We start from the raw sequence: 27,188 nt of genomic DNA, 5'->3' as shown, positions 1-27,188 counted from the left end.
AACACACAATATCGTTATAGACGCTATGAAATAAATATGGGCGTTTCATTAACATGGAAGGATGTGAAGAGGAGAGCTTCAATTCGCGCTATATCGCAACTCTCCAAAGTCCACGCCATAGTGGTACTTGCGATTACACTGTGTAAACTGTTTTTCGCATATGCAGCCAGGATTCTAACAAAAAGTGGATATACAGGTATACTAAATAGCAAATCATTCTATTTTATTGTAGATGATCCGTTTAAAGCAATATACTGTCCTTGCGCAACTGCTCTCGCCACTTATGTTGCCTTGGTATTCTTATTAACATCGCGTCAAGTGACATTTAGAGGTAATGTGCTATTAACGTAATGTTTTGTACAATTGTATATTCGATGTTCACTTGGAGGTCAATCTATCCCTGTCTAATGTCACTTTGTATATGCATTTTTATCTAGAACACATGTCGTCTATGTATCATATTAATTGTAGGATCGGGTCACTCTGATATCCAATATATTCTTTGGGGATTCATTAATATAATTGCTACGACGTCAGCCATTACGATATTCGCAAATGCGATATGCAGGATATATATTACTAATTTGCAAATATTGTTTGTAATATGCGCAGCGTAAGTGTAAGTAATAGATATTAAAGCTTCTCAGGGTACTATATCAGTTAAGAGTCCGAAGACAACGACTCGATGTTATGCGCTCATTGGATAGAGAGCATATAACAGCACCGCATATGCAAACGGTGATCGCATTGTCGGTGTTCCATGTTGTTGTATCAATCGGTTTCACTATCTTTATCGCATTACTTACAAGACTGTGTTATATGATGTGGTGCTTAATAAGGCCTTCATCTGTGATAACTTGGGACGCTGCATTTGCTCTGAACAAAATCTTGTCCTTTATTCCTGGCATAGAAGATTACAAAAGCAAATTATTTGGGTAAATTTATTGAATATGTTTAATTCATAAATGTCAGTCTTGAAAGCGCTACATTAATAGTAGCCACGTTGTGGGTTATAACCCTGATAGAAGCGTACTACGAACTCATCAATTTGCATCTGTCACATATGGTTAGTTGGAGTTCATGGAATACTAGCTTAGGTCACACATTCATCTGGTGTTGTTCTCGCTTTTCATAATTAATGTATGACTAGTTTTCATTTGTGGAATCTGATAGTGACTTTTCTCAGCTTCTAGCATATGATGTATATCTTCATGAAAGTTACATTGCAACAATTATAATTTGACCATATTTGTGTTTATGTACGTAATCGTTCATAATTGCAACGTTTTAATGAAAATGCAGGACCATGTTATAGCAAATAGCATAGAGGCCTTCCCTACACATGGAACACAGAAGTACGAAGATGAACTGCTACTTGCACGTGCATTTTTAAACTATTCACTAGGAGTAAGTATGACCCTGAACCCGGGAACTGGTCGTTTTGAGCCAACAGGGAATGCCATGCACGTATCATTTACTGAAGACCCTCGGAGATGTCCTATGGTACCCTTCATTAAGATTCCACAGGCATCCACCTATTCTGTAGAAGGAAAGCGGCAACGATATCAAGTTGACACGCTAATTTATCGCATGTTAGTCGACACTAGAGGTCAAATGTTCTCATCGTATGTTGAAGCCTTCATTGAGAACGTCGTGGAGGCCGAGGCACACATAATAGCACTTACAAGCAAGAGAGAAAGCGTTGGCAATTTAAGAATCGAACTCAATCCGGAGGCGAACACGTGTAATGCCTGTGGAAATTTAATCGACATCATTCTCGGTGGTTTTCTGAGTTCAACACCGAAAATACCATATAAGGTAAGACTACAATTAGTCATATCATGACAATAACAGGCTAACAAGGCCATTACTCTCGCCCTTATATACACTAGAGGGTTATCAAACTGGCTATGTATCGCAAACATGCTCGGCTACACCGATACCACGATTCAACAGGTCGCAAAAGAGTTTGTAGCACAATGTGCTTCACTGTCTAAGGCAATTTCAACGATTCGCCGTTATTCAATGCCAATTGATTTCGCAAACACGCTTGATGTAGTTGCAAATGGTAAGTCTATGGATTTTAACCAATGAAAATATGCAGTGATCAACATTGCCCTAAAGCAAATGAGTGTATACGCCGACGCAATGCTATATTCAACCTTCAACACCGATTTTGATACGTTCAGGCTCCTTGAAAAAATTTACAAACCAATGGTGCAATCCACATTTACGTAATAATATTTTAACTACAAAAAATATTCTAACAGAAGACCATTTAATGTATTACCAGGCGGAGTTATTTTCCTCTCTACGCCGGTTTCTCATTCCATAAAATCCGCGATCTTCTGTAAACGATTAACAATGCAATACCGCAACACAATACGATACTTGTATCTATACGGCACACATCATTAAAAGTGCAGAATTACTAGGAGCGGTTGAGTATATATGATAATATGTGAACGTATCACGTTCCTTTCCAATATCTATGATCACGTACCTTCACTTTTGGAACCCATTGATGATACATTGCGACCGCCGCCCCTAAGAGAATTCGACGAAGATCTCCAACTGAATTCGTCATCATGAGGAGGTGTGAACGTCCTGGGTTTACGTGAATTAGTGCCCTTTTTATTGTTTGAACGCAAATTGCGACGTGAAAATAAGTCACATGTATCAGAAGGATCACCTGCAAGAAAATCAGCACGGTGCCCTTCAAACGATTTCGCTGTCTCCTCTGGTGCTTTAGCCGATGTTTGACGATAATCAGTAGTTGACTCTTGCGAATATAATGGTTTATAATCCATTGGTGGTTCAATTCCAGAATCAGAGTCGTCCAACTCGTCCGCCCAGCGTATCGACGAGTCTTGTGCAGAACCAATTCCACTCATCGTTCAATTTTACGAATACATCAATAAAATAAACAAATATAATGCATACATAGATATTACCCTTTAAATAAAAGCCAAAACGATAAGATATGCAATTATAGGCTTTGTGCCAGGCTGCGGCCGCTATAATAAGCGATAGCGACCAATAACCAATGACTAATTATCCATTAGAACAGTTGATTGATAAAATCAAGCTAAAATAAAATGGAAGCGAAATGAAACAGTAGATATGTATTTAAAAGATGTTCCCTTAATACTGTCTAGAAGCCATTAACTCAAGAGCATCAAAAGAGCAGATATCAGTTACAATAAAGAAATGTTTCTGTGATTAAAGATATATCATAAAAATAGTAGGTACAAAGCAATCGACGTAGATGGTGGAAGATTGAAATGGCCCCACCCTAAGTTATTGACTATTTCCAGATTCACTTCCACTGTTTTCCACACTAACGAGTTGATACAGCAAGTTAAATGGTATTGCTATGTCGCTTTAGTAATTAGATGATGTGTAATTACGTCTTCTATGCCACATATTTGCACATAATTCTATATGTGTAATGTTAGTTAATATCAATATCTACGTCATGATAAGCGATGATGGTATGAAATATTTTAGAAACATAATGTGTGTATTAAGTACGTATATATAAATTATTGAAGATGCACATTATTTTCCGTGTCGTGCGTAGTATAAATTCTCAAAATCATCTAATGAATAAACTAAAAATCCTTGCATTTCATTGATGTTTTTATTTTAATTTATAATCAGCCTGTTGCTGCTTTGAATCTGTAATAGTAATCACGGCATACACATGAAGCTATCCTATGTAGGAAATATAATTACACAGCCCAACCGAAGCTCATTTTGTATGTTATAAATAACAGATGTAATCGGTCTATAGTTTTTATTCTATGAAGATCTACACCTTCAATATCGCAAATGTGATGTATATCGATAGGTTATCATTTATACACATTTCACCTTGTAAGACGTCGATAAATGACGACAATGATTTCATTTAATCTATGGAACTTGTTGCCGAATGAACATTTGAATAACCTCTCAAAACAGTTTTTAATAGATGTTGTAACCGATCCTAACGTATTTTACGCTGCGTAAGTTTTTTAAATGTTTCCTTATATGTTTATATCTAAAGTATATCATCGTCCAATTTATGTTTTTAATGCGATGGTTGAACCATATATATCATGAAGGATTAATTACGCTAATATATCTTTAATTGTATACAGTTCCACATTGCTATTTTCGTTCTCGTTCGTCCTTATATTTGCATACTATCGCATCCGAGGAATGGCTGAGGTAAGATTAATTTTCTCATTATCGTTTTATCATGTTTTGAAACCATTCTATACGCTATATTTATTAACATATCGTGTATTCACAACCACGCAGGAATATGCCAATATTGTTAGGGTCAAGAGAAAATTAGAAGCTATTGCTAAAGAACGTATTAAGCGATATCTTCTTCAGTCGGCTCAATTTTACTATTAATCACTCACTGAACCAATTTCATTAGTAATACTGATACCCTATATAGTTATCTATCTTTGTAGTGTTCATATAGGCACCAGTAATATTTATCCTTTTGTAGCTACAGTAATTATCAAATTTCAATTATTCTAATACTATAGAGTATACATTGACGAGCTTTACACATATAGAATGTTAGGAATAGGTTTATTTGGAGAAATACGATGTTTCTTTCCAAAATAATGTTTAGCACCATAATCAATTATACGAATGTAATAGATATTTCAATCGAAAAAGAAGGCGAACGGAAGATTTTATGAAACATTATGTTAGTATACAACATGTAGAGGGATATATCACTCATGAATTGTAAAATGTATGGTAAAAAAATTAATATTGGTTGATTGCCTCCATGAGGTCAGACAGGTCAAACCGATTCTGCAGATTTGCAGCAACCACCTTAACAGGGGCTAATGCTTGACTAACATCTCCAAGCGGAAGATACTGATGTTGCTGCACTGCCGTAAGAGATCGTTGAAGCGCCCATTTAACCTTAAAGTGGTCCCCACTATTGGCAAATGATGATGCAACGTGAGCTAGAGCAGAACACTGCTGTTCCAGCTTCAGCATACCAATAGCGTATTTCGCTAGTCTCATTGCCATCGAAGATTGATGTTCAGGGTCTAAAATTGTTATTTTAGAACAGAAGGCTGATATGAGGTAAAGGAGACAACGATGTTGGGAGTCAGATTCCACAACTTCTTCCTCAAAAATGATGCAGCAGTTTGCGATAAAGTTATGGCAAACATTGCCAAATTTCATGTAGTTGGACTCTTCTTGCATATCGAGATTCATAAGGCCACAAAGCTCATTAACAGTAATTGCAGACATCATAGACAACTTCAAGGATTCCTCCGGTATCATGGGCTTCACACGAGCCAATAAATCGTTAACAAAGTTAAATATCGACAATGCCATATCTGCTGCGTCACGTGTATCAGGAGATCTATGAACAGGTGTCGATTCCCCAGCGGGCTCAAATGGCTTGAAAACCAACATAAGAGATCGGCAAATAAGTGTAGATATGCTGTATCGATAGTGCATAGGACCTTGACTAATCATACGTTTTGACAAACGCTGATATATGTCAAATTGGTCCTTGGGGTCATATGTCTCAATGGTATGTATGAATCTTGAAACGTGATTTTGATTTTCCATTAATATATGACCTGACGGTTCATACTCTGCTTTTTCAAACAATGATTTCAAATAACGGCATATCGATTCGAAGACTTCGCAGCTCTCAATCTTTAGTTTCGAATCAATCAACGCATCAATCATTGCCCTTGCAACATTCCTGTGCAAATGCTTTGGCAAAAATCCCAATAAGGGTTCATTGTGTTGCATATCCAATGACCGCAGACCAAGGGTATGTAAAGGTAAAGTAAGTAATTTTACGATACTTTCGCAAGCCTCTGGTTCATGAATCATGTTCTCAGTTCCGCATGAACTCAAAACGTTAACCACATGGGTTAGAATAACTTCAACGTGCTCAATAATTCCGGGGTACACAGTTGAAGTGAACTCAACAAAACTTGCTTGAAGTTCTAAAAAGCACTTTAGAGTGATTCCATCACGTATGTTTATTGTGCTTAAGTGATCATGAAACACTTCGAACACAACACCCACATGGACATCATCACCTGCAGATTCAGAGGATTGGAAATAAGTAGAAAGCCGATTCATCAATGTACATACGACTTTAACGCAGTCATTAGTAGAAATAGAATTAACGATGACTTTGAGAAGATTGGGTAATGATTTAAGGTGGTATTCATCTGAGAAAGCTTGTATTAGGCAATCCAACAGGTACTTTTTGGCGGCAACATCTTTTGTTGACTCAATTTCTTCTAATATGGCTGGTAAAGCCGTCTGAGTGTAGAATTCACAATCCAAATGTTCTAATTGCGCCATTCTGACCAAATTAGTTCCGACCAACAAGCCCAATTCCAAACGCTGCTTGTCGCATCGCTTTTGCTCCAAGAGCGAATGGCAACCATTATTCAATCTAATCCATAATCTTACTGACTCTTTGAAATTACTCATTAAAAAATTAAACGACTCCAATGTCCCATTGGGATTATTGGCATCGGAGTCTGGCAACTTATCCTTACATATTTGAATTAAAAAATACCTCAGAAAAAGTCCACGGACAGGGTGTTGTACACCTCTACACAATTCAGTAACGTCGCTTAATATTTCATTGGATGATACTTTACCTTCTCTGATACAATGGGATGCTGCCATAATCAGTAAATATAATCGCGGCAAAATAAAACAACTTTGTTGGACAGTTTCATATAACTGATTTAACTTCACGCCACTCTTTTCTTCATTTCCCATAAAATCAGATAATATTTGTAGTTCATTGAAAACCTTCATATATAGTTCATAGTAACTAGTTGGCGTTAAACTTGAAGTACGTAACTCGCTAATGACATTTATCCCACGTTTCAGTGCTTCGCCCAAATCATTAGCGTCCTATAATGACATTAATAACAATAAATACCATTTAGATGAGTGAAAACTACATGTTAGAGAATATTACTATCCAATATACTAGCATTACTACAATGTTGAATCAGCATACAATAACGCAACACGAAAGGGTTGTATAGATAAAATGCGTATACTGCTAATGCAACAAAACACCCAAATAAGCAAACGCTTCCAATCATTATGACATAATATAAGAATAATCATATTTATAACGAGAAATTGGAACCATATAGTGAATAATGTTTTAGTAAGGAATAACAATACACAGCAAAGCCAAATAGGCCCTTTATCAAGATATTTGCTATGGTGTTGACCATTATGTAATCTAATATGACAACACATTTTGAAAAAATGATATAACACACATAACATATACACTCCTACATACAGCATCCACTTACCAAAGCTTGGCGCATATAATAGGCATGTTCTTTGACATAAAATAGCGATTCTTCAAGTAGCTTGCACTGATCGAGCTCATGATAGCCATAGTTGCCATCATAGGCATCATCGTGACAGCAGCCTCCTCGCCTCGACATGTTGAGGTGAACGTTAGGCCAATGAATAGCTACACCTTCTCACAATATTTATCTGTGAGACAGATGAAAATTATAAATAAACACCCTCACAAAATTCTTGTCTAATTTGTTTCCATGGTGTGGTACATCCCTGGTTATTCCAACACACTACGTGTAATTGAGGGTATAATAAATAATCATAATTTGATGGGATGAGATGTGGATTAATTTTCATTTTAGTATAATAACTTTAAGGATTAAATATGTTCCGGAATGCTACAGAAGACATTGAAAATTGATGCTACAATGTCTTTTAAATGTATGCTGATTTAAACTATGTATAGTAATTCGTTTACTTTAAATTACCGACTCTTATTATGTATTTCCATCTATATGATTTTTTAATAACTTTATATTATCAACTCTTGAACTGATCGGTTAAATGTGGCAACAAATTCTAAAATATGGCGAGTACAGATTCTAAAGACACAGATTCTCCTGTTGGCAATAATGCGGAAGACGACGTGCATTCCACTGTCAAGGATGAATATGCTATATTGGACCTGCATATTAATCAATTTTTGTCGCATATTGCCCAGGAATATTCATTTCTTCCCTGTGCCATATATATGCCACGCATTGACATATATATTGATAATAAACTTGTATATAAGACCCGTGTGCTCAACCACGAGGATGATATGTTTGATAATGCAATAAGGTTACGCATACGATCACCAAATTCAATCATTACACTAAAGCTGTATGAATGTCTTCAGCTGCGTTTATCGGATAAGCCAATTGAAAGGATAATTCGTCCAGTATTAACGGATGAGGCGACTGATGAAGTTTTGATATCTTGGTGTAATATTGAGCTGAGTTTACTTGTACCAGGGAAGAGATATAATATGATATGCGCCTTTCGTGTGAATCCTATGTTCCTCACATACAACCCGGGTGGTATTTTATACTACCCTATCGTAAACGGCAAACCATTTTTAGACAATAATAGAGTTTGCTGTGCTTGCCGTGTATGTGCCTATCTTTCATCGTACACCACCAGTGTTCACAAAAAGGCATTGTACAGATATTTTGACTTTCGTCTTGACACTTCGGAGGTTACCACACCACAGAAGGCTCCCCGGAGATTAGATAGCAAAGGCTTGATAATTGATAAGGACACTGCGAATGCCGAAAACAATGATGTTGGTACATCAGGTTCCACTGCTGAAGATAACGCTTCGGAGGAGTTGAACAGCGTGCATGCCCCTGCTAAGACAGATTATTCCAAAGAAACCACCGATGAGATACCACTTTCAAATAAGGTAGCAACCTATGATCTCAATGTAAAGAAGTCATTTTTCATCAAGGACGGTTGTACATGCTGCAAATTATCAGAGGTTCCTGCTGTATTGAGTGATATTGATTACAGCTTTTGTGCTAATTGTCACGACTATCAAGTATGTTGTGAGCACACAGTGGAGAACTATTATTTCACATCCATTTCGCTCAAACTTTTATCGCGGATGCCAATAGATATGAAAAAAGAAATCAATGCTTTCATGGCTTCACCAGGCACAATCGAAGACGATTACGACTCGGAAGATACATCTCTGTGCAGTATTGTAACACGTGCCTATGAGTTGTCTGTAGCTGCCAACACTCTGAAGAAACACATCGGTCTGGGCGATGTCGTATTATCTCCCACACCTTACCTATATCTGATTCTATCAATACTGATTGCTGGTTTCATCTTTGATAGCAAATCGATTGCCGTTTCTTGCTTTGTTGTAGGAGTTTTCATATTATATTTACGTGCTTCTTCACTGCGGCAATACAAGAACGACTTTGGTGATGTTTTTGAAAAGTCACGCCGATTGACGATTTGCGGTTTGGGTCTAGAAAATTTTTTGAATGAAGTTGTTGAGGATGATGAAGATGTTAAAGGTGTTCTTAAAGCTAAGGAGCGGTTCCAGCGTAATATGAAATGTATACCTACTCATGTGTTCACTGACGAGGTGAAAATATATACAAAGCTGAATACATCATTACGTCGTAAGGAGAACATCTCTATCAAGACTCTTACAAATTGTTTATCTACCAGTGTACCTCCGAAATTAAGGAAACGCATGGTTCAAGTTTTAAGTTTCGTCAACGCCGTTATATGGTACGCTAATGCTGCATTGGCGCTGATTCGTCGTTATGGAGTTATAATAGCTGCGTTCTGTGGAGTATTGGGTCTGACGAGTATAGTTTATTCATACCTTATTAAGACCATATTAAAGCTTGGACTTTTTCTTTTCCTTTTAGCGATACTATCGGAGCATTTGCCTTTCATTCACATCATATTCGTAAAACTCGGTTATCTGATAAAGTACCTGATCATTCGCACATACCGCAGTGAATGGTTCCTTAACGTTGAGACTTTTCCTTAATAAACCGTTCTACCATAATCATATTCATTTGATCTGGCTTGGCATCGTGTTCAATAAGTGATCTTTTTCGTTTGTAGTGATGATACTCCAGCGCAACATACTTCTTTAGTACATACAGGTATCCCAGCGCACAAACGCAACACACACCTTTCTGTAACATAATTAATATATGCCAATAGTACACCTACAATAGTAAAGGCACGTATGTTGAAATCCTTGGATGGCATTACCATGGCAATGTGTTGGCACTGTCCAAAGTGTATTAACACGTATAGGGTAATATCTCAAATATAGGGCTGATATCTCTCTTGTATTCTATATATAAGTAGTTTTACATATTCGCTTTGTGCCATGTAGAGATTCCATTGTAAAAATGTCGCTTTTGCCGGGAGCACGTAAGTTTATACCATCGGCTAATGAGCCTGCACATTACGCTCCTGGAGCTGGTCGAGGGTAGGTTAATTACCAATTAATCATTATAATGTGTTCTTAGTGCCACAGCATTCACTACTAGAGCGGATTTTGGCTATTCATCGGTATCTTCTGCAGAGTATGTTAAGGTCTTATGTTATGTTACATATCTGTACAGTCCATTCGGTAAAGCACCCGAGGGTTATATTCCTGGACGTGGTAGGGGCGCAACAAGTTTTGCTGGTGGTGTATCGCGTGACGATGTCAGCGAAGCAGTAGATTTGACTGTGGTTGGAGGGGAGGATTCATTAAACCTCGAGAACGAACAGTTATTCAAAGATGCAGAATACGATGACGAGGATAGAGAGGCAGATCTCATATATGACTTTATTGACAATCGTATGGATGAGCGTAGGCGCTCGAGACGTGAATCGCAGATTAGAACAGAGGTTAATAAACATCGTGCTGACAAGCCCACTATACATCAGCAACTCGCACCGTTAAAGCGTGATTTAAAAAACCTATCGCTTGAAGAATGGGAATCCATACCTTCCATAGGTGACTATTCCTTTAAGCGAAAACAACAAAACAAACGCCAACATCAGTATACTGCGGCACCAGACTCGTTATTATACTCAGCCAAGGTCCATATGCAATCTGAGAGCAGTATAGGTACATCAACGCCTTTAGGTTTTTCTACACCATTAGGTATTATGGGTGGTAGTGCAACACCATCAGGTGTACGCTCTTCCTTGATCAGTGCTACATCTGGTGATACAAGTTCATTGAATGATCTTGGTGAAGCCAGGGGTGCTGTTTTATCTATCACATTGGATAAAGTTATGGATAACATCAGCGGTCAAACGGTCGTTGACCCCAAGGGTTACCTAACGGATCTAAACTCCATGAACATTAAAAGCGATAGTGACATAGCCGATATAAAGAAAGCACGAAAACTTCTAAAGTCAGTGATTGCTACGAACCCTAACCACGCTCCCGGTTGGATAGCAGCAGCCCGTATTGAGGAGTTGGCGGGCAAAATCTCGAGTGCCCGGGAAATTATCGCACAGGCCTGTGAAAAGTGTGGCGACCGAGAAGACGTTTGGTTGGAAGCAGCTCGTTTGGAGAAGCCAGAGTACGCTAAAGCCGTATTGGCAAAGGCTGTTCGCATGGTTCCGCAGTCAGTCAAAATATGGGTTGAAGCCGCGCGGCGTGAATCAAACGTCAACGATAAACGTCGTATTCTACGGAAGGCCCTTGAGTTCATTCCTAATTCAGTCAGGCTGTGGAAGGATGCTATATCGTTGGAAGACGAAACAGATGCATATGTCATGCTCAAGCGTGCGGTAGAATGCGTTCCCGATTCCGTGGATCTTTGGTTGGCTCTAGCCAGGCTATGTTCATATCAAGAGGCGCAGAAGGTGCTCAACGAGGCGCGTAAGCATCTACCAACAAATGCAGATATTTGGATTACTGCTGCTAAACTCGAGGAATCAAACGGTAACCAGCAGATGGTGGGTTTTTTACTCCAGATTAATATTGCTATTAGGTTGAGAAAATCATATCACGTGGTTTGGATAATCTCAGCAAAAAGGGGGTTATACATGTCCGTAGCAACTGGTTAAAACAGGCTGAGCAGTGTGAGGAAAACAATTTTGTACAGACGGCACAAGCAATTATTAAGTGCACCATGAACATCGGCTTAGATCCGGCCTTGCTTAAGGAGACATGGCTAGAAGATGGTGAGCGCATGGAAGAAAAAAAACTGTTCGCGTGTGCACGTGCAATATATCGGAGTGCCCTGGAACAAATGAAAACGAAAAAGTCATTGTGGCTGGCTTTGGCAGAGCTTGAGACCAGACATGGCAAACCAGAGGACGTTGATGACGTACTATCACAGGCTACCAAGTACTGTCCTAATTCCGATATATTGTGGTTAATGGCAGCAAAACATAAGTGGATACAGGGCGATGTAGAAAGTGCAAGAGCTATACTGGCGGATGCCTATTCCAAAAACATGGATGTTGAATCAATCTCATTAGCCGCTGTTAAATTAGAGCGAGAACATGATGAATTTGAACGTGCCCGAGCATTGCTGGAGAGATCTAGGAAGCAATGTGGCACACGGAAGATATGGATGCAAAGTATTCAGCTCGAGCGCCAGCTGGGTAATTATTCAGTGGCTATCGACCTTTGTGACCAGGCGTTGGAAATCCATCCGTACTTTGACAAACTGTGGATGATTGCAGGTCAACTACGTTTAGAATTGCCAGAACCAGATGTAGCAACGGCGATTAACATATTTAAAGACGGTGCTGACCAATGCCCATGGAGTGTTGGCCTCTGGTTACTTGCTTTAGAGTCACTGGTGCGTGACAATGAACATGCTAAAGCACGGGCACTCGTAGATGCTGCTAAAACAAAGATACGGTGCATTTTAGGCCCACGCCTTAAGCATACAGAACAAGTTGCTACAGTGAATACTAAAAAGTTATCCCCTACAGAGTTGCTCCGCTTAGCAAGGGCATATGGAGACATTCCCGCTGCGACAACAACATCCATGCAGGAGGAAGAAGAATTGATTGAATCGCTATGCCAGAATATACTTAAAAGCTGTGACCTTTTGTGGCTCCGTGCAGTTGATATAGAACTTGAATCTGGCAACGCTGGTAACGCCTATTTTATGATGTCCTCGTCTTTACAGGAGTTCCCCGATTCCGGTAATTTATGGGCGAGAGCCATCTTTTTAGAGGAGCGCAACGCTCAAAACTCTAAGGCAGTCGACGCACTCAATCAATGTTCGAATTCACCATTGGTTGTGATGGCAGCTGCGAAGTTGTTTTGGCGTGATGGCAAGGTATTAAAAACCCGTAAATGGTTCAAGCGTGCCTTGGCCATAGAGGAATCCAATGGTGTCATTTGGGGCACATTCCTTGCATTTGAGTTGGACAGTGGTGACAACGATGCCATAAAGGATGTTATTAACGGATGCACTAAAGCTGAGCCAAGCACGGGTTACGACTGGTGCCGTGTAGTCAAACGCGTCGTTAATTGGCGATTAACATGGCCTCACAAGATGTACAAATTTGTTGAAGAACATTACAACGATATATTAACTAAAGCTCTAGAGAAACTGCCCGATGACATTAAAGCAGTCCTTGTGCCAGATCAATCAAAAGCTGGAATCGATGGCTCTTAACAGATGCAATCAGTTAATCATTGAGTATAGTATTAAAATAAGATCCGTGCTAAGATGGTGAGCTGAATCACTTCTTTTCGGTTGAATGTTCTTCATCAGTTGGATAATCAGAAGACAGCTCAGATTCACTATGTTCATTCCTTAAAGATGATCTTACAGTAGTATCATCGCCATTTGCTGCGACTCTGTCTTTGCAAATTTCTATCAGCGACTTCTTAGTTTTCGATTTTTCCTTATCCTTTTTTTTGACCTTAGACAACTTAGGTTTCACAGATTTAACCTTTACTGATTTCTTGGCCAAGTCGTTGTACATGTCATCCCACCAATTATGCCAAGGATCAGCATCTTTGCTTCCCAACTGTTGAGATATTATACAGTATACAAACACACCTACCCCTTTGTTGTTCTTTACCGCACTTAGTGAAACAGGCTTGACGATACCTTCGCCTTGTTTACCAAGGCCATCTCCCCTAACAATTATGTAATCATTGCTATATCAACCTACTCTTTCCATCCATATTTAGCCAATATGGCAGCGCCTATCTTGGATTCAAACTTAGCATTTACTCCTAACATACTATTAATCCAAATGCAACACACCAACCAGCATTCTGCACCTTCTCCCTAAATTGTTTAGATTTAGACTTCATTAAGATATGGTAGGCGCACAGTCGGTCTTCACTATATTGCGATATCATATAATGAGTATATAGTGTGTGGCGTTACAATGGGATAAAGAACAGCATGCTTTTCATGGGTTTAATTCATTGTATAGACTATGTTAGTCTCACATGTAATTGTTATAAAGCAATATAATATATTTTAATGAAATGTGTAGATTGGCAAAGGCTATAATTATTATTACCGCTCTACATTACGTTAACATAAGACCTCAGCAAAATTAATCTATTCGTGCCTAAAATTATATTTTAGTAAAGATGATATTCATGTACTATAATATTGAATATCTTGCTAAAGCAACAATAGATATAAAAGCTCTTATGGTAATAATAGACAGCATCTGTGCATCAACAGATGCTGTCAACACATATGCCTCATTTTAGCATATATAACAAAAGACATAGAGTTCTGTGCAACACAACATATTACACAACGAATTGATATAAATTACAGATGCAGTTATGATGTAAATAATACGTTTTAGCAGTGGAATCTTGCACATTATCATGGGGTGATTCCATGGTTCATACTAATCGATACAAACAATATATGCAAGGGATTTAATGTGATATTGGTCTTACGTATTACTGTTTAAGGATACATGACGGAAGGTCTGCTTAGACAGCGGCCTTCCAGGTGACACAGTGCTTTGTATAGTAGACAACTATAATGTTATAAACATAATGTTGCCATTCTTGGTAATTGAGATTCTAATATGGATTTCTTTAGCACTCCTTGGCTATCCCGGAATGATGTTGAATTTGTTAATGCGATTCTATTGGTGGTTCAATGAGATGCCTACTGATGTCAAGAAAGTCCATCCTAATGCCATGAATGTGTAAGTTGTATTAAGATATACTATATGTGTTTACATTCACGTTCAATATCTGTTTGGATATTGATTTAATAACGTTTATTGCTTTATCCAACATATGGAATGTTATACTAATCACTGTGCAGATTGCAGATCATTTTCTTAACCGATGTGGTTCAATCAATCATTTTCCCAACGGTTGTCAACATGTGCCAACTTAGTATATTCAACGATCGTGTTTTCGTAGGTTTAGAATGTAGTCACATATAATTCTATAGTTGAGTTGGATAACTGCAGTACACCATCTCGGTGCTGCCGTTGGCGGTTTGCTTGGTTGGGCGGCTACATACTATCGTTTGGATAAGCATTTTTATCTAGTGTCGCAATACACATCTGTTGCCTTAACTGTGATGCTTTTATACTTCATCAAGATGTTACGTGTAAACAACATGATGATTCATATCGCATGGCACGGCATATATTACGTGATATATTCCTTACAAGAAATCGCAATATCAGATACTTTGGTATCGTCAATTGGAAAGAAACAAATGAGCCACTATCTGACTCTATCGTCAGTAGTTGCTAAATTAGGCAACATTGTCGGTCCAGCAACTCTAATCATGGTCTCGACACTACAGCATACAAGCTTTGCGAATTACAATGTACCATTCAGTTTAAAGAATGCAGAAATGGCATATTTCCTGGTGTTCGCACTATTCGTCGTGAGGGTAGGCTACACGTTCGAGTTACAAAAGGTAAATAATAAACCTATATCGCACGGCGACGATGGAGTGTCGCCCATGTTAACTGATAGCGAGGGGAACTTATCAATTGTTGATACCGTTTCTGACGTAGAGTCCACGGATATGGGCCTACAAATTCCAAACGAAAGACATCGCATTTTACCATATATCATGTTCGCAATGAACGCACTCTCACTTATTGGAGCGGGATTATCAATCAGATTCCTGTTCCATTATATGGTTATCCGGTGTCAAATTGAATACCGCCTTGTATGGTTAGCCAATATTTGCATACCTATCACGTCCGCTGGATTGTTATTTAGTAAGTTCATGTACTAGTTACTAATCACGTCACAGTAATCGACAAGCAGGCACATCGTCACGGGCACCTTATAACAATTTTGTGGTCCAAGATAGTTGCATTAATGTAGGTTATATGGTCTATCATAAACAATAAACAGATGCCTCTATGCATTCGTGAAGTCGCGGGATAAAACTTTAATGCTATTTTTGTATGTTATCAGAGCAACATTCCAGAACACACCTCTGGCATTAACAGCGGTTGTTATGCTTAAGCATAGCAACGAAAACAGTAAAGGTTACTGGATTGCATCTGAGCACGTATCGCGAGTCATCCTTTTTGTTTCCACTATACTTGGTGGATATCTATGCAATTTCGGCGGTTTAGACTACTGCTTCTTTGCAACAGGTTAGTCAGTCATAGGGATCCATATAAAATACAGGGTGTTTCTACACGGCGTCAATTATACTGCTATTACCGTGTGTTATTCTATTCCCTGGTGTCTAGTTATAAGGGCGTTGCACTGCCTATAATATAGGGCGGGCATATAACTTGCAAAAGTTGCAGGCCTATAATAACACATGTAATATATAACCATTATTCATGTGTATTTATTAGCAATATGGCTACTACACAAAGTTCTGATCCGGACTTTAGCCATCTTACCGCCGAACAGCGTTCCAAGGTGATGGACCACCTTAACGAACTACAGTACCGTGATACGCTAGAAACATACAATGGAATGGTTGAAAAGTGTTTTAATGAATGTATCAGTTCATTTAGAAGCAAGGAACTCGACAAACGTGAGAACGCGTGCGTGGAATCCTGCGTTAAGATGTTCTTCGAATTTTCCCAGAGAATAGGTCAACGATTCGCAGAGAAGCAACAGCAAAAGCCTTAAATCGCAAAATTATACTTCAACATATCGGCAAAATCTTTTGCCGGGCGTCCTGCATTAACAGATGTTGCAACGCACACAGGTATGTGGACATAAGTTACTTGAGAGTCGCTCAAATGAGTTGGTTCATAAGAATCATCGGCAAAAGGAACAGTAATTTTTAATATGTTGGCTGTATCACGCTGCCTATCCTTGTGAGTTATACATTTAACGACTTTCATAGTGTCATTTCTGCATCTCTCCATAAGCGATTTTAGTTCAGTGGTTCCAATTCTGTATATTCCATTGCTCTCGGGGTCAATTCCAAAAGAAAGCATAGCACTGTATGCAACTCTGAGGTAATCCTGTTCAAATACACTATTAATACGCGGGTCACGTATTTCGAGCAACAGAAGCTCTAATAGAGCATCGAATCTATAGTTCAATTTCGATAGAGCATAGAGCAAATGACACGTCACCAATGGAGTTAGCTCATGTTGCCGACATGCAACCTCATTGGCCACGCGTTGTAACGCTCCTTTTACATCCCCTTCGTTCCACACCCCGTGCATAGCATAACTCTGTATTATCCATAGTAGTGAGTGCAACAATCCCGATTGTAAAAAGTTTTTTGAGCGAGCTTGATTACAGAATATATCAGTTGGAATTATAACCAAGTGGTTTATATGGGTCATATCTGGATCGTTTGTCGTGTCACTTGCTTTACGTTCGTTCGGTTGTACGTGCTGATCCTGGGATATGAACTCATTATCTGAAACATCATTAAATTGCACACCAATAGCGTATGATAAGCGTTCTTCTGGGACTGTGTCGTCACCACGGACCAAAACCATATCCGGATAGCATTTACATATATTGGATGCTAAGGCCAATAGCATATCTTCATTCCTTATGTTAAGCAGATTATGGGCTCTTAGGACCATAGCTGCCTCATTACAAGTATAGAAGTCCATAAAACGCTCCAAGTGTTTACCGGAAAATAACATTAAGGGGCCATAGAGATGCTTTGTACGAGCATATGAAAATGTAAGAGAAGCAACAGCTCGCGGGTAAAGCTGAACAGACAAAGAGCCAACACGCTCAGCCATAGAATCAAATAGATCCTCACGTACATTTCCACGACGACTAAAAGCAGCAGATAACAAACATAATGAATGAATATCAAACTCCTTTAAACGCTTCTTCACATGACGTCCTATAAACTCTAGCGGCTTCCCGGCATCGCTATGACGCGAGATAGCATTAGCTACTAAAGATATCGATTGCGAATTTAATTCCACAGCCTTTCGATATATTTCAGTCTCCACAACCGAGAATAAGTGTGGCTGACCACAAAAGTCTAGCCTACCAAGAGCATTCACAATAAGACCAAGATCTGTATGTGAGCACAGATCCACAATGCTGCAGAAACGACACCCGAGAACTGTCTCAAGTTTATTCCAACGCACACGTAATTTGCCCAAACCATTAAGGACGTACGATAGCTCCTTTGGACGAACATGTTGGATATTTTCAACAATGGCGGCTTCAACACAAGATGTTAAATGGTGATTATAGTAGCCCAATCTAGAGTAGGAATAAAAAATTGAACTTAAGTCCGTCAGTGACAATAACTCAAGAAGCTTCGATACCTCGGGTAGCATTAAACGGAACATAAAGTCATTACGATGTTCCAGAATTGCATATGATCTTAATACACTAACGATATCAGTACCATTCATCTTGTAAAGCAACTCGAAAACACGTGTAGCCAACGTATCAAGTAGTTTTACATGCCTATACCGCATAAAACTATATGCATCCAAGACTTTGACGATATCCTTAATGTCCATAAAACTAGCGATATTAACAACAGCATTAGAATAATCACGCCAAAGAGTTATACTACACTCGCCATGCTTGCTTGATTCAACAATACGTGAAACCAATCTAGAGGCCTCATGTATCAAGGAAGATACCGGACGGGATTGATTACCCATTTTGAATTAGAAATAACTTCTTAATCTAGTGTCAAAGTACTAAACAGCTTCTACGGCGTAATACACTCACTTTTTGAGTTGCGATTGATGGTTTTTTGAACACACAGCTATATACTATGTGCACAAGGTAATTCCGGTAGACGATATAGTTCTATTCTTCAGCTGTGGCTTCCTTTGTTTTAGAAAGTGTACTAATAATATCCTCAACAGCCTCTAACTCCTCACTGTACAAACAAAGTGAATCCACTCCCTCCCAGCTAATATAGATACCAGATATCTTAGACTTGTAGGTGGCATCTGTCATATGAAAACGCTTTATGGCTTCAATGCAGTCTTGAACATTAGCCACAACCTCATCAACGGACATCGATGACACGGCAACCTTGACACTACTGCATTTACCAATACCGACCCTATAAAAAGTAGAATTTATTGCCGATACAATGTGGTCGCGCATACTACCACGACCTAGTGTCAAAGATATGGGCATCTTTTTCTTCTCAATGAAAATCTTACCCAGCAATGTGGGTAATGATGGAGCGACCCTTTGGTCGCTCAAGAATAAGTCGAAACTATTCACCAAAAGCCGTCTATCCTTATACTCCTTGTACTTCTTGCGTAACTTTTCCACACCAATTACCTTCTGTATCTCACGGATTTTCAAATCGCCGAGGGTCTTCTTCCACTCTTTCTGAGGGTCCTTCACAAAGATACATATATCCTTTCCACGATAAATAGGATACTGAAGCTGTATTTTCAACGGTTTTATATGAGTTTCAGGGAAAACTTTATGCAAGAATATCTGCAAATGAACGTAGCAACGTGATGGATCTTCAAGTAAATCTAACGTTCGGCTCTCACGCTCAGCCTCAGCACGTTTTTTAAGGGCCGACACTGCCTTCTTTATTGACTCCTCAGTAACAGTTATATGCTCGTTATCAAGAGCACTTACACCCACTTTAGGAATAATCGATACGGGCTTAGATGCCGGCTTGCCAGATGCTTTGGAAATCTCCTTACGCGTCTTCTTATCGACACCAACCTCCTTCGCTACGCGGTTGAGCCGGTACAACGTTGGCCTTGCCATGGCAATCTAACGTTAAAATTTAAATGTGATTTTTACCGGTAAATAATTATCATGGCTTTATCGAACACTAATTAATCGGGCGACATACCACAGGTATCATGGAGTCAGTTACGCTAATCATAGATACTAGAGAGAGTATACACATTGGTTTACTGACATACAATATATACCAATTATACCTATGAGGCATCATTTATTCAGTAAAACCGGTATATTTATCACGTTAAATACGCAACACGCCTACGTAATAAAAAAGTTATTTTGCGTTCAACATTTGCTAGCAACTAACGGTCTTGCGTTTAGTCTATTATGTATGTTAGTCATTTTATCATTGAGTTACATCAGTTAAAACTACTGTGTGTAGGTGTAGTAGTAACGCTGTTCGCAACTATAACTCGGGTATATATTATTACTCTAACAAAGATTTCATATGATAACTGTGTGTTTCATGCATAAATGTTAAATGGAATACACAGATTAATCAAGGTGACGTATGTGGTTACACCCGATGTCGTGATGTCGTTGTCTGCACATGTCAGATATATGTTTACACATCGAGGAATTCACTTGATGTGTACATTCAAAACGTCATGAAATCTATTTGGAAGTTAGTGTGTACACTTTTCAGCATCGTGGGAACTGCTTTGGCACTAACTCTTGAAGGTCGTGGAACAAATAAACACACATATGAAGTTAAATTGAAAAAAAGCGACACATATCGAGAAGATGACTTGCTACGGAGCTACATGAATGAACAGATAACTAGGGATGCCATACAGCTACTAGGTGTAGATGCAGTGTCATCAAGTACCATATCACTTACAGCATCACGTTGTAACAGATTGTGGACTACATATTACGGTGAGATTATCATTGGTAAGTTTAACCAAATGATGTATGTGAAGCTATAACTTGTACGTGTTGTTTGCGTTATAGAGAAGTTATTAACCAGTAATTGGTTCCTTTTTATTAGCTACAAGTATTAATTTTATTTTGTATGATCGTTAATGTGATCTGGAATCTATGTTGTAAGTGATTAATGTGCCACATTAAGCATTTTGTATATAAGTACTCACAATGCACAGGCAATGTAGAAGATGAGGAAGATAGATTCAAAGTACTTTTCGACACAGGTTCCTCGGAATTGTGGGTTCCAGATGAACTTTGCCAATCGTCAGCATGTTTAAGTCGCAAAAGATTAACCCGAGAAGGATCTTGGTTCCCCAAACACGATGTACATGGTAATTACATACCCATTATAGTGAAGTATCTCACTGGAGAGATGAAAGCCATAGATGGCATATCAGATGTTAACCTGTTGAATGGTATAACTGTCAAAAACGCAAACGTAGGCTTGGCTACACATATAGATATCCCTATACTAATGGATTTGCCATGGGATGGAATATTAGGTCTGGGTTTTATCACAGATGATCAAATATCACGTGGTTCCAAACCGCTGCTACAGTCGATACAAGATGACGAGCTAATGTACCCAAATTTTAGAAACCAATTTGCCTACTATGTGACAAAAAATGGAGGTAGTGTAACATTTGGTGGCTACAAAAATGAGTACAAAAAATCACCTGGAGATGTATTTCAATGGGCACCTGTGGCTTCGAAAGGGAGCTACTGGGCAGTAAACCTGCTGTCTGTTGGATTAAAAGAGTCTGGGTACAAAAACAATAAAAATATCCGGTTATCCACGACAAAATGTCCAACTTCAGAGAACTTATCTCCTACATCTAACAATGCCGATGTGCAGCAAAATGATCCTGTATTAGATACGGATGATAAGGATCCTTATATCGCAAATGACAATACAAGGCACACCACTGTCAGTACAACATCAGAGGATTCATCTGATATATCGCAAGAGGAATTTATTGAAACTGTATTTCATAACAGATTGGATGATACTAAAGTAATTATTGATACGGGTATGTTGGGAGAGTAGCTGTCACAGTTTCTTTCAGGCACATTTCTAATATATGCTCCTCAGGTATGATCGTAAGTGCTTTTCACATAACGCCGCAGAATATGAAAAACTTAATCACAAGCCTTAATGTAAATGACTGTGATCAAGTAAATAATCTTCCAACACTGGTTTTTACATTTGAAGGTAAAGGTATCGCACAAAATGGTATGTTCCAGTTGAATTGTTAAATATACACAGGAATGGTTCAAGTTGAACTTGAGCCAAATGATTACATACTGAAGTTTGTGGATGAAGACGGCCAGAAAAGATGCACGCTGGCTATAACTGTTGATTACCAAGCAGAGGTAAGGTTGAACATGAACAAAAAATAACGCAATGAAACAGGAATTACAATTAAATGCATGGACATTCGGTGAAGTAAGGATACCGCATGTACATATAAATGATACACAGGTGTTCCTGAGGAAATACTACACCGTATTCGACTATGATCAGAGACAAATCGGATTCACACCAAGTAAACAAGATATAGATTGAATCGCAACATTGCAGCACCAAAACTCTAGGTACTCTAATATAATATAGCATTTGTAGTTATTTATCCATGGTAAAGAGTTGCAATTTTAGATTTCATACTTTAGATCTTCTCATCATTGTCGGCTGCCATTAAGAGAACATGACGTAAACATTATAAGCAATATATGAAAATGAAATATAATAATTAACATAAAGACACAACAAAAATATATTATCGAACAAGCTTGATAACATTTAAATGGTTGCTTTTGATTAGTATCATCCTGTGACAACAAGGACCATAGTGATAAGCATAGATTAATGTTCTGATTAACAGATTTTTTACATTTTTCAGCTGCCATATGTGATTAATAGCTTACAATCATCGACACATTGTGCAACAGTGGTTTAATATCGGCGCAATGGCGACGACTCTGGGGCCGTGATATGGTCACAGACATTCGGCAACACATGTTTCAATAACGTACTATAATTTATAGAAGGCATACTTATCACAAAGCTTGCATATATACACAATCATACACACGCTCATATCTACAACAAGTTCACTAAAAGTAGATATATACAAGGTTATGTGCATTAGTGAAAAATCAGATTTTTACACAAAACAGCTTCAAAAGATATATATTGACAAATCTGTCATATGACGTATGGCCACGGCAGCTACGTGTTAACGTGTGGCGCATGTAAACCTCTTTAAAATATAACAACGCAAATCATCAATATGCCGTATATTAACCACGATGAACAACGTTAGCATATCGAATGTGCGAAAGCAAAACGACTTTACAAAGCTGTAAGTGTCATTAAAATTCTTGTCTATATAACTATTCTAGGTTAATGGCGGGTTACGATTTAGAACTTATCAATGGTAACATGACGGAGTTCAATGTAACATTTCACGGACCAATCGGCAGTAAGTAGTTCAGCACGTGACATGTCAACATATTGTAGCTATATACGAAGATGGAGTCTGGAAGGTAAAAGTCACCTTACCAGAAGATTATCCATTCGCATCACCGTCAATAGGCTTTTTAAATAAAATGCTACACCCAAATGTTGATGAAACTAGTGGATCGGTTTGTCTCAATGTTATAAATGAAACATGGACACCAATATACAGTTGGTTTAACACATGATGTTAGCTGAACATATCCAGGTCTTGTAAACGTGTTTGATACCTTTCTCCCGCAACTCCTTACATATCCCAACCCTAGTGATCCATTGAATAACGAGGCCGCAAGATTACTAATGCTAGATAAACCTACTTATGAAAAGAAAGTAAGAGGTACGTTCGCTAGGTATAGTATATATCAGCACGGGAAGGTATCTTGCGCCATACCACCTTTTTGTTATCATGGTTCATAGATTTTAATTCTTTTGTGATATATAATGCCTATATAATCTATATGTTGTGTTTTAGTTTTATTAAGGCGTTCTTATTCAATAATAATTAACAGAACATGTCAAACAACACGCCAGTAAGGAAAGGTGGGAAAAACAGCGAGTTAACGTGTTCAAGGATGATGAAGAAGTTGATGCCATTATATCAGATGTTGATGATATAACAAGTGATCTGGATGAAGAGGATTATGAAAACTTCTGACACACATATATTGTGACATACCCAAAGGTGTGTACAATCGTATCAAGTTGTTGCGATGCTAAACTACATTGTATTGATGATTAATCGCATTAAAAGGATGAACGAAGTGCCTCGTTTAAACGAGTGCTGTATAACGCAAAGACGAGTTACACGTTCTAGTGTATGTTGCGCAAATCGAGAAAACGTCTAATAGCAACATATAATAGAAAATATAATGGCATAAAAACACTGATTGCCCCGTCGTACATTAAAGTCTCAATATATGTAGTTTATAAATAATGACTAGTCTTACACATAATTTGGCTAGAGTTAACTAGACAATCACTCGATTAACACAGCTGCCGTTGATAATCATTTGCAAAAATGATGCGCATTAATTATGGAGATCTGGAGAAATCCGGGTAAGCTTATATTATTATCTACATAGTGGATTATATTGCGTTGATGTCGTTATATACACACTCAGGATTGCATCGAAGTACTCAATGCAAGTACCACCGGAGAGGTATGTTACACGCCGCTCAACATAGTAAATCTGTAGGCAAAATCAACCGCAAGTGTGTTTGATTCGAGTCCCATTCTTTTCTATGCTTCATGTTGATTCCGGGCCTGTTACGGTATTTCAACCTTTCAAAAGTCCAGTAGAAGGGCATTTACCAGGTATGTCTAATGTTGTTACACAATAGATCTTACACTCAATACAGGAGTCAGTGAATTGGCAAAGAGAAAAACACTAGGATGTAGGATACGCAACCTTGGAAGACCGTTAAATTTATTACATTCGCCAGTTGGAGCAGCCAAACCAACAGAGGCTGATGATTCATCGCTACCACCTGTAAATCCATTAGTATTATATACATCACCAGAAGATGCTGAAGTACAAGTTAAAATTGAAGTTGATCCCATGCTATCCAGATTTTTAAGAGACCATCAAAGGCAGGGTGTTCAGTTTGTATTTGACTGTTTAATGGGCCTGAAAGAATTTAATGGCCAGGGATGCATTCTGGCAGATGATATGGGTATGTGTCGCTCTCACATTGTTAATATCCACAGGTCTGGGAAAGACATTGCAAAGTATCACGGTCATGTGGACTCTACTCAACAATGGACTTAATGGCAAACCGGCCGCAAGAAAATGTGCTATTGTATGCCCAGCCAGTTTAGTAAATAACTGGGAAAGTGAAATCAAAAAATGGCTTAAAGGCAAATGTCCCTGTACCGCAGTAGCGGAAGGGGTAAAGGAAAAAGTGGTATCGAAATTTACAGGATTCAAATATGATCGCCAGTCGAATGTGATTATATCATCTTATGAGACATTCAGACTACATGCCAAGAAACTAGAAGGAGTGCCTATAGACCTAGTCATATGCGATGAAGCCCACAGACTCAAAAATGATAAAACGTTGACATCCGTGGCTATACAAAATCTACCAGCTAAAATGAGGTTAATGTTAAGTGGAACACCAATACAAAATGATTTAAACGAGTTCTACGCATTGGTGTCTCTGTGTAACCCAAACGTATTGGGTGATATTTCAAATTTCAGAAAGCACTATGCTAACCCAATCTTGTTAGGTAGGGAGCCTGATGCTACTAAAGCGCAACAAGAGATAGCTGCAGAGCGACTTGCTGATTTATCGTATATTACTAACCAATTTGTTCTGCGACGTACAAACACGCTACTAAGCAAAGTACTGCCACCGAAGATCAATATGAACGTCTTCTGCAATCTGACGGAAACCCAAAAGATCATATACACCAGCTATACAAATTCAGCGTCCTGCAGGAAGTTGATTAACAGTGGAGAAGTAGTAATGACAAAATCACTGGGTGTTATCCTTTCTTTAATGAAGGTATGTAACCACCCAGGGTTGATTAAACCGTCACCATCTAAAAAACCAACAAAAGCCGATGAATTGATCAAGGAGATTCATGCAAACTACAACACATTGCAAAAGAACAGATCATGTTATCCGGAGCTCTCTGCTAAAACATTAGTGCTATTCAGGTTACTACACAACATACGGAGGACAACATCGGATAGAATTGTTATAATCAGCAACTATACGCAAACATTGGATGTATTTGAAAGGATGTGCAAACAGTGCAATTACCCCTGCGTCAGATTGGATGGTACACTATCGATCAAAAAACGCCATAAACTTGTTACTACATTCAATGACCCGAACTCACATAGCTTCGCTTTTCTGCTAAGTTCAAAAGCTGGAGGATGTGGTATCAATCTTATCGGAGCAAATAGGCTAGTGCTTTTTGACCCGGATTGGAATCCAGCCAACGATAAACAAGCATTAGCCAGAGTGTGGCGTGATGGCCAACGAAAAACATGCTACATATACAGATTCTTTAGCACTGGAACTATAGAAGAAAAAATATACCAGGTACGTAACATTACACATATATAACTCTTCACAGCGCCAAATATGTAAAGATGGACTAAGTGCCATGTTAGTGACAGATGGTGAAAATGAAATAAAGGACAGCCTTAGCGGCGAATACCTCAGAAATCTTTTCGAATTTAAAGAGGACACAATATCGGATACACATGACTCTTTGTCATGCACAAGGTGTAACGAAACCACAGGTCATGTACCACAAACAGCAGATTTCGTAGAAGACGATCTGCTGACATGGGCTCACCATACAGATTTAAACACACTGCCAGATCCATGCCTTAAGAGCGCAATTTTTGAAAATAATCCACCCGTGCAAACAGATGAAGGATATACACCGGTCTCATTTGTCATGAGCTGCCTAGTGGAGTTTAAAGAATCGCAAACACCTCAACAACGGCCTGTAAATACAGAACCAGCTGTTAAACCTCAACCCTTGAAAGAGTCAAATTCTCAAGAAAATAAACGAAATGCGACAACCAATAATAAAAAGGCTTCGCAGAAACGGAAAATTGATACTTCAGCTGACGATGAAGAATCCATGGATTCAGACGATGGCTTTCTTGTAGATGATATGGAAGATGAAGAAGAGGAGTTCCAGGATGAAATGTCAGCTGAGGAATCAGATGATATGTCCTAAGTCCGCTTAGTGTTTATATCAAACATAAATGCGTTCATTCG

General features: G+C 38.6%; 15 protein-coding genes across 15 annotated transcripts; 9 read left to right on the top strand and 6 right to left on the bottom strand.

The window, feature by feature from the left end:
- The first annotated feature begins 3 nt into the window (after window positions 1-3).
- On the top strand, window positions 4-2,278 carry BBOV_IV009760 (putative integral membrane protein). The gene is made up of 8 exons (XM_001610848.2): window positions 4-196; window positions 233-331; window positions 472-613; window positions 648-935; window positions 973-1,066; window positions 1,303-1,818; window positions 1,855-2,068; window positions 2,105-2,278. The coding sequence occupies exons 1-8, from the start codon at window positions 37-39 to the stop codon at window positions 2,236-2,238; spliced, it is 1,647 nt and encodes a 548-aa protein (XP_001610898.2). The 5' UTR covers window positions 4-36; the 3' UTR covers window positions 2,239-2,278.
- On the bottom strand, window positions 1,914-3,227 carry BBOV_IV009750 (uncharacterized protein). Its single transcript, XM_001610847.2, has 2 exons — window positions 2,504-3,227; window positions 1,914-2,348 (listed from the first exon to the last, which is right to left on the bottom strand). The coding sequence occupies exons 1-2, from the start codon at window positions 2,892-2,894 to the stop codon at window positions 2,287-2,289; spliced, it is 453 nt and encodes a 150-aa protein (XP_001610897.2). The 5' UTR covers window positions 2,895-3,227; the 3' UTR covers window positions 1,914-2,286.
- Window positions 3,228-3,824: 597 nt separating this feature from the next.
- On the top strand, window positions 3,825-4,412 carry BBOV_IV009745 (putative integral membrane protein). The gene is made up of 3 exons (XM_051767663.1): window positions 3,825-4,010; window positions 4,146-4,215; window positions 4,309-4,412. Exons 1-3 carry the CDS (start codon window positions 3,895-3,897, stop codon window positions 4,405-4,407), a joined length of 285 nt encoding a protein of 94 aa, XP_051623668.1. The 5' UTR covers window positions 3,825-3,894; the 3' UTR covers window positions 4,408-4,412.
- Window positions 4,413-4,736: 324 nt separating this feature from the next.
- Window positions 4,737-7,534, bottom strand: BBOV_IV009740 (Vacuolar protein sorting-associated protein 35 family protein). The gene is made up of 2 exons (XM_001610846.2): window positions 7,347-7,534; window positions 4,737-6,927 (listed from the first exon to the last, which is right to left on the bottom strand). The coding sequence occupies exons 1-2, from the start codon at window positions 7,482-7,484 to the stop codon at window positions 4,777-4,779; spliced, it is 2,289 nt and encodes a 762-aa protein (XP_001610896.1). The 5' UTR covers window positions 7,485-7,534; the 3' UTR covers window positions 4,737-4,776.
- A 173-nt stretch (window positions 7,535-7,707) lies between these two features.
- On the top strand, window positions 7,708-9,968 carry BBOV_IV009730 (putative integral membrane protein). Its single transcript, XM_001610845.2, has one exon. It carries the CDS (start codon window positions 7,928-7,930, stop codon window positions 9,896-9,898), a length of 1,971 nt encoding a protein of 656 aa, XP_001610895.1. The 5' UTR covers window positions 7,708-7,927; the 3' UTR covers window positions 9,899-9,968.
- BBOV_IV009725 (putative integral membrane protein) lies at window positions 9,590-10,147 on the bottom strand. Its single transcript, XM_051767728.1, has 3 exons — window positions 10,087-10,147; window positions 9,728-10,049; window positions 9,590-9,687 (listed from the first exon to the last, which is right to left on the bottom strand). The coding sequence occupies exons 1-2, from the start codon at window positions 10,129-10,131 to the stop codon at window positions 9,876-9,878; spliced, it is 219 nt and encodes a 72-aa protein (XP_051623628.1). The 5' UTR covers window positions 10,132-10,147; the 3' UTR covers window positions 9,590-9,687; window positions 9,728-9,875.
- Window positions 10,148-10,226: 79 nt separating this feature from the next.
- On the top strand, window positions 10,227-13,553 carry BBOV_IV009720 (PRP1 splicing factor N-terminal family protein). Its single transcript, XM_001610844.2, has 4 exons — window positions 10,227-10,351; window positions 10,392-10,448; window positions 10,488-11,823; window positions 11,859-13,553. Exons 1-4 carry the CDS (start codon window positions 10,272-10,274, stop codon window positions 13,506-13,508), a joined length of 3,123 nt encoding a protein of 1,040 aa, XP_001610894.1. The 5' UTR covers window positions 10,227-10,271; the 3' UTR covers window positions 13,509-13,553.
- On the bottom strand, window positions 12,960-14,226 carry BBOV_IV009710 (G-patch (glycine rich nucleic binding) domain containing protein). The gene is made up of 4 exons (XM_001610843.2): window positions 14,113-14,226; window positions 14,014-14,077; window positions 13,903-13,978; window positions 12,960-13,866 (listed from the first exon to the last, which is right to left on the bottom strand). Exons 1-4 carry the CDS (start codon window positions 14,204-14,206, stop codon window positions 13,576-13,578), a joined length of 525 nt encoding a protein of 174 aa, XP_001610893.2. The 5' UTR covers window positions 14,207-14,226; the 3' UTR covers window positions 12,960-13,575.
- Window positions 14,227-14,930: 704 nt separating this feature from the next.
- Window positions 14,931-16,569, top strand: BBOV_IV009700 (putative integral membrane protein). Its single transcript, XM_001610842.2, has 6 exons — window positions 14,931-15,027; window positions 15,150-15,246; window positions 15,282-16,071; window positions 16,107-16,176; window positions 16,211-16,458; window positions 16,493-16,569. The coding sequence occupies exons 1-6, from the start codon at window positions 14,939-14,941 to the stop codon at window positions 16,555-16,557; spliced, it is 1,359 nt and encodes a 452-aa protein (XP_001610892.2). The 5' UTR covers window positions 14,931-14,938; the 3' UTR covers window positions 16,558-16,569.
- Window positions 16,570-16,670: 101 nt separating this feature from the next.
- On the top strand, window positions 16,671-16,951 carry BBOV_IV009690 (putative mitochondrial import inner membrane translocase TIM9 subunit; the record flags this gene model as incomplete). The annotated part of the gene is made up of 1 exon (XM_001610841.1): window positions 16,671-16,951. The coding sequence occupies exon 1, from the start codon at window positions 16,673-16,675 to the stop codon at window positions 16,949-16,951; it is 279 nt and encodes a 92-aa protein (XP_001610891.1). The 5' UTR covers window positions 16,671-16,672.
- Window positions 16,911-18,983, bottom strand: BBOV_IV009680 (uncharacterized protein). The gene has a single exon (XM_001610840.2). It carries the CDS (start codon window positions 18,925-18,927, stop codon window positions 16,948-16,950), a length of 1,980 nt encoding a protein of 659 aa, XP_001610890.1. The 5' UTR covers window positions 18,928-18,983; the 3' UTR covers window positions 16,911-16,947.
- A 58-nt stretch (window positions 18,984-19,041) lies between these two features.
- On the bottom strand, window positions 19,042-20,061 carry BBOV_IV009670 (uncharacterized protein). Its single transcript, XM_001610839.2, has one exon. It carries the CDS (start codon window positions 20,012-20,014, stop codon window positions 19,079-19,081), a length of 936 nt encoding a protein of 311 aa, XP_001610889.1. The 5' UTR covers window positions 20,015-20,061; the 3' UTR covers window positions 19,042-19,078.
- Window positions 20,062-20,597: 536 nt separating this feature from the next.
- Window positions 20,598-22,503, top strand: BBOV_IV009660 (Eukaryotic aspartyl protease family protein). Its single transcript, XM_051767662.1, has 7 exons — window positions 20,598-20,890; window positions 21,100-21,954; window positions 21,991-22,016; window positions 22,052-22,157; window positions 22,191-22,297; window positions 22,338-22,370; window positions 22,407-22,503. Exons 1-7 carry the CDS (start codon window positions 20,605-20,607, stop codon window positions 22,488-22,490), a joined length of 1,497 nt encoding a protein of 498 aa, XP_051623331.1. The 5' UTR covers window positions 20,598-20,604; the 3' UTR covers window positions 22,491-22,503.
- A 540-nt stretch (window positions 22,504-23,043) lies between these two features.
- Window positions 23,044-24,295, top strand: BBOV_IV009650 (putative ubiquitin-conjugating enzyme E2 5 subunit). Its single transcript, XM_001610837.2, has 5 exons — window positions 23,044-23,286; window positions 23,327-23,406; window positions 23,445-23,612; window positions 23,650-23,778; window positions 23,951-24,295. Exons 1-5 carry the CDS (start codon window positions 23,234-23,236, stop codon window positions 24,094-24,096), a joined length of 576 nt encoding a protein of 191 aa, XP_001610887.1. The 5' UTR covers window positions 23,044-23,233; the 3' UTR covers window positions 24,097-24,295.
- A 121-nt stretch (window positions 24,296-24,416) lies between these two features.
- Window positions 24,417-27,186, top strand: BBOV_IV009640 (SNF2 (DNA repair and recombination) N-terminal domain family protein). Its single transcript, XM_001610836.2, has 6 exons — window positions 24,417-24,497; window positions 24,563-24,601; window positions 24,638-24,756; window positions 24,801-25,115; window positions 25,150-26,495; window positions 26,530-27,186. The coding sequence occupies exons 1-6, from the start codon at window positions 24,460-24,462 to the stop codon at window positions 27,145-27,147; spliced, it is 2,475 nt and encodes an 824-aa protein (XP_001610886.1). The 5' UTR covers window positions 24,417-24,459; the 3' UTR covers window positions 27,148-27,186.
- The last annotated feature ends 2 nt before the right edge of the window (window positions 27,187-27,188 follow it).

This window comes from Babesia bovis, assembly GCF_000165395.2.
Source record: "Babesia bovis T2Bo chromosome 4 map unlocalized Chr4_1, whole genome shotgun sequence".
In the NCBI taxonomy this organism is placed as follows: domain Eukaryota; phylum Apicomplexa; class Aconoidasida; order Piroplasmida; family Babesiidae; genus Babesia; species Babesia bovis.
Note: the sequence above shows the minus strand (reverse complement) of the source record. Positions and strands in the feature narration are given on the sequence as shown.